Source organism: Mesitornis unicolor, unplaced genomic scaffold (assembly GCF_000695765.1).
Source record: "Mesitornis unicolor isolate BGI_N332 unplaced genomic scaffold, ASM69576v1 scaffold29860, whole genome shotgun sequence".
NCBI classification, from domain to species: Eukaryota; Metazoa; Chordata; class Aves; order Mesitornithiformes; family Mesitornithidae; genus Mesitornis; species Mesitornis unicolor.
Genome location: NW_010160838.1, coordinates 1 through 10,349, shown reverse-complemented (window position 1 = coordinate 10,349; position 10,349 = coordinate 1). Strand labels below are relative to the sequence as shown.

Sequence of the window (10,349 nt, the reverse complement as noted above, 5' to 3'; positions counted from 1 at the left end):
CTGAAGTAGCAGAGGGTAGAAAGTGGAGGATCTATGCTCGATTTAATTGCGTAACTCCTCTAGTCTGTAAGGAAATTCAGGGCGTTCATGCATACTGTGATTCCCAGTAATGCGTCTATTTTTCATTTCCCTGCAAATGCTAACACACCATTATGTCTCTCCCCACTTTAAATTCAAGATACTTACGTGTCTTTTTTGTGGTAGCATTTACTGTGGCACTAAAGGGACCTGCTCCAGCGCTGTTATAAGCACGGACAGCTGTGTAGTATGCTAAGTTGCTCTTCAAACCTGTTATTCTTATTGATGTCTCATTCCCTGCAGCTTTTACTCTGTTTGAAGATTCTTCTTTTCCACCATTATTCCAGTACCTAACCTAGTAGATATAAAACAAAATCATTTAAAGTCTTGCATGGAATGGACTGTTCACCCACAGCATTGCATTTGCCTCCTTTAAGTGGACTTTTTTTCCTCAGCTGAAAAAGCTACAAATACATTAAAGTTTCAAAAATATGTTTACTATGTAAAAAAAATTCTTATCCATCTGCCTTTCAATCCTGCTGCTCTTTTTAGTGTGACTGTAGGAAAAAGGAAACTGAGATATTAGATTTTGCTTGAATTAAAAAATGACAAGAGGAAAACCATTACTTCATCTAAAAAGTAAACAAGTTAAACTCACAAAACCGTACCTTACAGAATAGTTTCTTTGGAAGTAAATGTAATTCTTAAAAAATATGTCAGTTTGAAAATACTGTTAGATGGACACATGACTATCAGCAGAGGAAGCAAAACACAATTTCACTCTGTATTCTTTGTTTTCAAAAACACTTAGAAGAAAATATCCTTCTGGGTATAGGGTGGGCAGGAAGAAAGCAAGATAAGTGGCAATCTTTGGTAAATTTATGCCGCTGTCCTGCACAACGGTTCTGGCTCATGGCCATTTGCAACTGGGAGTGTATTTTGAATGGACTTACCTCATAGCCCAGCAACCTTCCACTACTCATCTTCCAGGGAATGGCTGTCCAGGAGACCTCGATGACTGAGGATGACAGACTCGTCGCAGACACGCCGGAGGGTGCTGTGCTGGGCTCTGTATTTGGAAATCAATAAATGAGAGAGCAGCAGCATTGGTGACTGTGGAAATAAACACGTCCATATTCAAAGTGATCTCATTTCTGTTAACTGTATAATATGCTATATTGTCTGATAAAACCTCTCACGTTAAATATCTGAAGGTAACTCAATCAGTCCGGAGATAACTCGATCACATACCTTCTTCCGCTGAAAAAACTGTGGTTACTGAACTAAACGGCCCTTCTCCTTTGTTGTTATAGACACCAACTTTGACTTCATACGGTGAAAAGGGCAAGATGCTTTCATTCCGAAAGACGTATCTTGGTGTGTCAGGAGAGGTGACCACTGTCTGTATCCACGTTGTGGTGCCAAAGGGGCGGAAAGCAACAACATAGCCAAATCCTTCTCCGTTTTGCAATTCTTCGGGGATGGGCTGTGAGAAAAGCAACAGACAACAGAAGTCTGTGATGCAACATGTAGCACTGGAGACATTTTGCTGGAAGAAAGTACCGACAGACTAGTGTACGTGATGGTAACCATGCATTTGGGATCATGCCATCAGCAAATTAGGTCTGGTACGGCAGAGCAAAACATGTTCTTCTGAACCTATTTTAAGGTTTGTGCATCAAGCACAAAACACTTTCAGGTATATTCCTTGCTTTCCACTAAGTATGCTGTTTTAAGACACTCTTTGGTAAAGACAGTTTTTTAAAAAAATTTCACAATCCATAGTTCATAAAAAATGATTAACTGCTTAGTCAGCTATTACAGAATCCAGTTCTACCTTTGTACAGTGGCTTATACCTTCCTCTGAGGTGATTAGGATTAGAGAACCACACAGAATAGTCTATGCTAGTATGTTAACATCTTCTAACTCAATAAAAACGGAATATGTAATATAAATAACTGACTGTACTGGCCAGCATATGCATACAGAGTTAATGGTAGAAAAGCAAGGACTGCAAATTTGCACTTAAAAGCATAATTCTTGGAGCGTAATTCTCAACCTTAGAGCAATAACCCGTTTTCTTCCCCCACCCTCCTGCCCCCTTCTTAGCGTTAATATTCGTTTGTGAACAGAAACAATCTCAGACAAAATGAACTAGATGTCCTACTGATTGCCATCTAGCACAGTAACACACGAAAGGGGGAAGGCAAACGTGCATAGGTCACATTACAGAATGTTACCGAGCACATATACATCCTAGTTGAGAAGCTGCTGCAGCCAGGGAAATTCATCTTTTAAGAAGAGTTTGAATGAAAACAATCATTCTCTGAAGAAAATTGCTTGCCAGAAAACTTACATCCCATGTTATGACCAGTTCAGACCTGCTGCCTCCTCCCCCACTGACTTCAGAGGGGGGAATTTCGGGAACTGTGAAAAGGAAACGCATAGCTGTCTACACAGTGCAGATACAAGAAACAATATCATACAACGTAAACCTTGAGCACTGGTGCTGACCCGGTTGTATTCTCATGGCTTTTGCAACCTCAGGTAAATGCTCCTGAAGCAGGGTGGGTGTCCTGAAAAGCCGCAGCCCCCTCCTTCAGTCACCTCTCTGCTGTCCATTGCTGTGGCAGGCTGATGTTTTTCTGAGCGCTTGAAGAACCTCACTAGTTCACAGACTGACCTGTGTGTGCCAATGCTTATGAACTTCTGAAAACTGGAAGCATGCTTTACTTTTTTTTTAATAGGGCTAACTTATGCAGATGTATTGGGCAATGGCTTCATTCCAAATGACCTCCTGGGGTTGGACTGATGCCTTATTTTGAGCCACATGCTTGTTGCATAGAAGGAGTACACTGATCAAACACTAGGAATGAAAAACCCTGTCAAAATTAACCTCTTTCCATCCATTAATACCTTCAGACGCTGCAGCACTGCCTGAACTGACAGACTTTGGCACACTAGATACAGTTCAAATGTATTCAGCTGTTATGCTTCTGTGATGATCAGTAATGCAACACAAAGGGTCCCACAGATAAATGGACACATCATGAACAAACCAGTTATGGGCTTTTATATTCAATGGCAATTCCAAGCTTGTCTGCAAAAAGCCAATGATATGAATGCTGCTTTTTTGTTACTATTCAAGATTCTTGAATTAAAAACAAATAGAAGAACCCACTAACCTGCCTCTTCAGTTCTTACTTTTTCTGAGGGCAAACTAGGTTCTCCACCTCCTATTTTGTTACTGGCAACTACACGAAATTCATATTCAACCCAAGGATTTAAATCCACTACTGTGGTTGTGAATGTTTTTCCATCGATCACATCTGGAACTATTAAAAACAAAAAAGAAAGAAAAAATGGAAATTAAGAACATGGTGTCCCTGGTCAAAAAACATTTTGACAGAGCCTGTAATAAGAACTGTGGTTTACCTGTTGTAACTCGCTGCCAGCCAACTGAAAAGGGTGTCCTTGCTTGTATGGTGTAAGTGGTTACTGGGCTGTGATTATCTGTGCCTTCTTGCCAGGAGATCTGAGCTGTGGTATCTGTTATTTCATCCACCTTCACATGTTCGGGGGGCCCAGGTGAGCCTAGAATCAGATTGAAAAACAGGGTTTTGTAAAGCTAGTCCCCTGGAAAACACTACCATAGCAGTACGGATCCCCATTTTATCAGGGAAGAAGAAAACAATTCATCTTGGAATAAGAACACTTGTAATTATTGTTTTACATTCACTAAACTAAAGTCTGATAATCTAATTCTGAAATACTCAACTGTTCGTTTGTTTTAAGAACCTTTGTTCAGCATGATCCCTCTATCTTTCCAGCGTCTTTTATTTTAGTCCTAAATGTCCTCTTTTAATCTACTAATACATCTCTGTAGTCTGCGAATTTGTTATCTACAGCTGTGTTACTGTACAGTGCACTGTACCAATTTTTCAGCACAACATCTGATCAGCACCCCGAGCAGCAGTGCAGTCAGGGAAGCTTTCTGCTGCCTTCTGGAAAATGCTGATGCTGGGTATCCTGGCAAAAATGCTGGGTTTTGTCTCATCTGCACCAGCAAAGGGGGTTGAAATAACTCTAACTCCCTCTCATCAGGGACTTGAAGGACTGTCAGTGAGTAAAGATAGGAAGTCAAGATTTATGATGTTCCTCAGCCTTTAATTTTTTCTGTGAAAAATTAAGCTTTATCCAGAAATTGAGCTAAAATTTTCCCTAACTGTAAGGCAGAATCACATAATTCAAGTCATAGATGAACTGAGTTTTGTAACCTACAGTATCAGTTGTTTCTGTAATTTACAGTACACAAAAGTTAAAGAACATGATTTCATAGTAACTGAAGCTGAAATTTACCTCGCACGATAAGGTCCGCTGCAGATGCTACACTATCCACTTCAGTCTTCACCATACAAACATATTTTCCACTGTGTTTCAGCTGGATGTTTCTAATCATTAAATCTCCTGATGCACTCTGTTGAAACACAAAGTTCTTTTATGACTCTAAATGTTACTACCTTGTAATTTAATATTAAGATTGTATTTGTAAATGGAAAAGTAATCAACCAAAAAACGTTAGGGATAAAGTTGCTCAGAAATTGCACTGGCAGGCAGCCTGCAGGGTAGCACATTATTATCCATCAGCTGCTCCATGGCCATTGCCTGTTAAGCCATTTCCTAATAAATGTGAAGTAGTGTCCCTCTTTTGCGGGAGCAGTAAGCTACAAAGTGGTGAGCTCCTACTAGGAATGTACCTCCTGACTGCTATTAGGAACTGTGAGGAAAGTCAGTGCACTGTGACCAACCATTTCTCCCAAAGCTCTAAGAAGGATGGTTTCTAAGGTCATCAACCAATTTGGCTCCTAGACAGAATTTCTAAGTCTAGTTATCACAGATTTTTAAGGAGTTCAAATGTGTAAATGATAAAGCTGAATTTGGTCCATTTTGCAGGTTATTGAGAGCACACTTTCATTTAAAGGTTGCAGGATTCAGGGTAAGTTCCCCATTTTAAAAGTCTATGTTCTTTTCTTTTTTCTTCATTCAGTATTTAATCTTTGGTCATTTTTTCCCCATTGGTCTCTCTCTCATGTCATAGCAGGTGGTTGAACTCCTGAATCAAGGGAAACACACAAAACACCCGACTGGTAAAGGTAACTCCGTATCACGTTAGGACTCCTCATATACTATTTGTTTTCTACATCACTGAGTGGAGAACTTGATGGTAAATGTCTGGCAGCAAGTGTCACTTCAAAACATCGCCTCTTTGTGTCCACTGAATTACTGCTTTAACCCAGTTCACATCTCATTGTCCAGATGAAAAATCTGTCAGATTTCAATTTAAAAAAAAATTCTGCAGAAGCAGCATTTCATTTGAGCACAGAACCCCATGTTGTGGGTGTTTTCAGCTACTCTGGCCAGATGACTGATTCTTGGATGCACAGCAGTTTGGGATTTTATTTTAGTCTTAGCAAAGAACAACCTTTCCAGCCCTTTGATAGTTTTCTGTTTTGTTTTATGCTTACACCCATTATTTCTGATTTGATCCCTGTATTTCAAAAATGATTTGTTTTCACGAAGACTATCATTATTTAAAATAAATGTGTAACACAAAATACTGATCAGTTGTGCCATTTTTGTCACAGGTACTTCTTTTAGAGCTTGAGTCTAGACCACGGATGTCAACAGGAGGGCCAACATCCATAGAGGAATTGCTGGGTCAGCATTGTATCTCACTTCTTTATTCTGCACAAGCTAAAACCAATTCTGCCTGCTTCCATGATATAAACACAACACCCAGTCTTCTATGAACGCACAGACATAAGCAAATGCAGGACAATTCAGCACCGATTGCCTACAATACACAAGAAGCTGAGTTGAAGCCAGTCTGAAGTCCATCTAGTTGGTTGGAAGTGGATATTCAAGAAATGACCAAGATCAGCAATGCACAGTCACAAGCAAATCATGTTCTATACGAACATGTAAGACTAAATTTAAAACATCTCAACAAAGGGGACTGTTGGATAGAGTAATTTTACTTTAAATAAAAACCACTGAAAAATTAATTCTGCATTTAAATTATTTGTGGATATTTTGAGGAAGAATCCCAGAGTACTGAGGAAAACACAGAAACCTGCAGCAGCCAAAGGCTCCAATGTAGAAGGCACCCTCACCTCCCATGGCTCTGCAGACCATCAGCAGTACCACACTCCTGCCTCACCAGATTAAACCTTTGTCAGCGTGGACATGTCCAGGTGACAGCAAGGTCACCTTTCTTTCTCCATGCTACACAGAATACAAATAAACAGTAGCCAATGCCGTATGAACAGCTGCTGAAATTGGTTTTGCCTCTCCTGACTGCATAACAACCTCAGCCATTGCTGGGCTCTACAAGCAGGTGATACCCGAAACAGTTTAGAGGCAATCTGTTCAAAATTTTGGAATCTGCTTGGGTTGCCATACTCTTCATATAAATCATCTGTCTAACAAAAACAAAGAGCAGTAAGTGTTACATCCTATATTTTTCTAACCATCTGGAAGACCAGGTGGTGGTCCCATAACGTTCCCACTAACTACTACATGTTGGAGACCTCAGGCATGCATGATAGGGTCTTTCAAGACATCATTACACAGAAATCCATCTATTGGAAAATTATTTTCCTTTGGCCATGTTTACAACCAAGAAAGCTGAAGTTATTTTTGCACAGATATTTACATTTAATAAATACACACTGCAAGTATTGGAAGGCATAGAGCATATTTATGCTGTCTTATTTACTTACCATGACCCACATGTAACTCCATCTGAAATTGTTTCACTGACCTTAATGTAATACAGAGTCCATAAATTGTTTCTGTAGATCTCTTGGTAACCTCTGAAGTTTTCTACTAATGAGCTTTAAACCCTCTTGACGCAAGTAAGAGTTTAAAAAAAAATCCCTAAATGCCTATATTAGATACAAACTCCTAATTCTGTCCCTTATGACAAACTTCAAAAATAAAATGTTCTAGATTCAGAGTTCTAGGTTAGGCCTGAGTTACCCTGCATTTCTGCTCAGCACCGACTGAGCTTTTCTTAGTAAAACACTACTTTTTGATGCCTTTTCCCTCAGAGGAAGAGAACCAAAACAGACACCTAAACAAGGCTTTGATTTGGAATTATGCCTGTGTTTGTTTTAGGAAAAAGCTGGAATTTTTAGTGAGAAAAACACACTGCATTTTTAAATCAGCTTATGAAGCCTTAATTGAGCCAGTAAAACTGTCAGATTCAGGTTTTGGTATGTTTTTAACCTTTCCTTTCTAATATTACTATTTGTATATACAACTGGAGTACAGCTGGGGGAAAATATTACTAAATAAATAAAGCCCATGTAGCAATACTGGAAGGTAACGGGCTATGAAATCGGAGCATTCCCATTACAGCATGACAGATGGTCAGTTTGTAATTCTCAAAACATTTCAGTGAAAATGTACACGATACATGAATATCTCATGGCTCCTACAAGGGAATCTCATCATCTCCACATGCACTTGTATTTAATCAATTGCAAACTGCAGAACAATCTGGGAGTTTGGTGCCTACTGATTAGATGTTCAATCTTTTAGGGTTTTACATGCAACAGGAAAAAATTTAGGTGCTGAAATGTCACAGTTTCACAGGCAGTAGTGTCTAACCCACAACTATTTCTCTGGAGCAGGAGATCTGGCAAGAATATGTGAAAGGAAACTTTATGAAGGCTTACAACGGCCAGTTTTATGCTGATGCTCAGCTGTTCTTTTTGTTACCACTTGGCCTTGGCTTGCACTGTAATAAGGCCTTTTGCTGTAATTGATTTATTTCTCTTGATACATCCTTCATCCATCTTAATGCTTTACTTTTCATGTTTTGATCAGAAGGCTAAACTCTAAAAAGCATTGATGTCACCACCCCCCACCCCCAGCAGCACCTCTGCATCCTGCAGAGGAAATATTTAATGAGATATATGACTTCTCACCCCAGGAGGCTCAGGCAGAACACTGAGGGCTATACTGGTGATACAAATGCAGGAGAAATAAGGAGAGATGGGATGGTTTTGTTCAGATTTAGGCTGAAGCTCACAAAATCTGTATCAAGTTCCTTAATCTGTCATTCCTATGTTTCATGTGATCTTGGGGAAAATGATGTAGGGGCAGATGCAGAAACAGAGGTAGGAACTTACAGTACTTCACGTCTAAACTGAAAGGTGTCTGTACAATGGGCTATGGGCAGCAAGGTAGCTCAATGAATGATTTCCCTCCAACACAGAAGAAAATTCTACATGCTCAAAAGAGAAAAAACATCCTGATTTTACCATGTTGAAAAAAAAAGTAAGTCTGTCTGTGAAGAGATGATGTTTGTAACTCACCCCTCCAACCTTCTCAAAATGAGAGGCATCTTTCTTGAAATCGGTGAGTGTTCCATTGAAATACCAGGTGAAGCTGATGTCCAGTATCGGATCATGCTGAACCTGGCAAGGCAAGACGACGCTTTCTCCGACAGCAACATCCATGTTGGAAGGTGCCAAAGTAATCCTGGTTGGCTCTGTTGAGAGCAGAAATATCTGTTATTGAATTCCTGAAATGCTAAGCTTTGCTTGCTACTAATAGTCCACCATGTTCTTCAAATCTGATTAATGACAGTCACTTCAAATTATGCAGCTGGACTATAAATGCTACTGCCTGACCCCTCTTGTAGGAGCTTTGTGTCCTTGCACATTTACCAGTGGGAGCTACTTGACACTGAAAAGGTAAATTGTAACCTGCTGTGAACAGGCCAATATACTTCACAGAGCTAAATGCACTGCAACCCACAGCAATGAAATTACCATTCAAGAGCGTGTTTGGTTCTTACCAATTACACTTATGTTTTGGAGCAGGAAGCTGTAGTAGCAGCCACTGGGAAGATTAAGAAGTGGTAGTGAGAGAAGGAGCTAATAAAATCGGGAAACTAGAGGAAATCCACACAGGGTAGAATGCAATGGGTATTTGGGTCCATGTATCATATACAACATAGTGTCATCAAGAATAGCTCTTCGTTATTCCACAATCGCACTAACAGAGAAAAATTTCAAGTACTGTAAATACTGTAAAAATAAAATTTCATTCTAGAAATCCTTTGCATATAATTCTATTATGTGTATATAAAGGAGCATGAATCATTTGGGAGGACAGACTGAAAATATGAAGCTGTTAATTCAAAATAATTCTGTTTGGATCTATGAGATATATAGGGTATGTAATGCAGTAGGATATTAGATAATTCTGAGTTTGGAAAAATCTTTCAGATATTCCAATCTTTAAAAAAATAACATCAGGAGAAAAGACAGTCTTTAGCTAAACTTCACAGACCAGTTGTCCTTTTAATCCAGTATCTCAGATGGCAGCTAGGAATGGATGACTGAAAGGATGGGGCAAAAACCCTTTTAATGGCAATTATGTATTCAATTAGCTTCTGAAAGATTTTACTGCCTGTGGAATCTCTCAACAATCTTGCAGCTGGAGCTTCTGCCACATCTTATTCAATAAGCAAACAGCATATAGTTCCTTAGGGCTTAACAGACTGTGGATTGGAATATAAAATTACCTCAAATATTTTTTAATTGCCATGATCTTTTCCCCTACAAATTAAAAAAGAACAAAACAAAAGCAAACTTAAAAGTGTAACTGCATTAGTTAGTACTTAGATAACTGAGAGAAGGGAGGAAAGTGTTCAGAACTCCCTTGCCATGGAGGATTATCTTGGTCAAAGAGAGCAAACCCCTCGGTCTCTTTCAACTAATGAAAGATCTATAACAAATACCCTTCTATCTTTATATATTGTTAAATATGTAACTTCTCTTTCCACTTTTCTACTTTCCACCACATTTAGCATTTTTTCAGTAAGCAAACTCAGACTCCACATCATTACAGATTTCTGTATTGGAGTTTACAGCTCTATTTATACCACCTCACAGACCACATTTCGGCTCACCTACCTGTAACTATTAAGTTTGTTGAGCCACTGGCAGTTCCAAACTGGTTTGTGGCCAGGCACGTGTAGCTTCCAGCATCAACTTTGGTCACATTGGCTATTCTCAATCCTCCATCCTTTAATAACATGATTCTAAAAAATGATGAGGAGATTTTAAAAGTTGCAGCATTGTTTCATAGACAAATGCTTTCATACTCATACTGTTACCTTAGATATAACAGATGGCATCCATTGCTAACCTGAGGTTTATAATTTTTGTGGCCATAAACTGACAATATACAACAAATTTGAACCCATCCATAAATTACTCACCATTTTCACAGAATCACAGAATATTAGGAG

The 10,349-nt window shown here is 39.1% G+C and overlaps 1 protein-coding gene across 1 annotated transcript in view; it reads right to left on the bottom strand.

Annotated features, from left to right (window-relative positions):
* CNTN3 (contactin 3 (plasmacytoma associated)) overlaps positions 1-10,139 on the bottom strand; it is a gene marked incomplete at its 5' end in the record, with an annotated part of 16,326 nt that extends 6,187 nt beyond the window's left edge. The window contains 9 exons of the mRNA XM_010191196.1: positions 187-373; positions 972-1,087; positions 1,270-1,504; positions 2,376-2,446; positions 3,205-3,354; positions 3,455-3,613; positions 4,379-4,496; positions 8,404-8,579; positions 10,012-10,139. Coding sequence (XP_010189498.1) covers positions 187-373; positions 972-1,087; positions 1,270-1,504; positions 2,376-2,446; positions 3,205-3,354; positions 3,455-3,613; positions 4,379-4,496; positions 8,404-8,579; positions 10,012-10,139 — 1,340 coding nt within the window. The remainder of the gene's footprint in view (positions 1-186; positions 374-971; positions 1,088-1,269; positions 1,505-2,375; positions 2,447-3,204; positions 3,355-3,454; positions 3,614-4,378; positions 4,497-8,403; positions 8,580-10,011) is intronic.
* Positions 10,140-10,349: the final 210 nt, after the last annotated feature.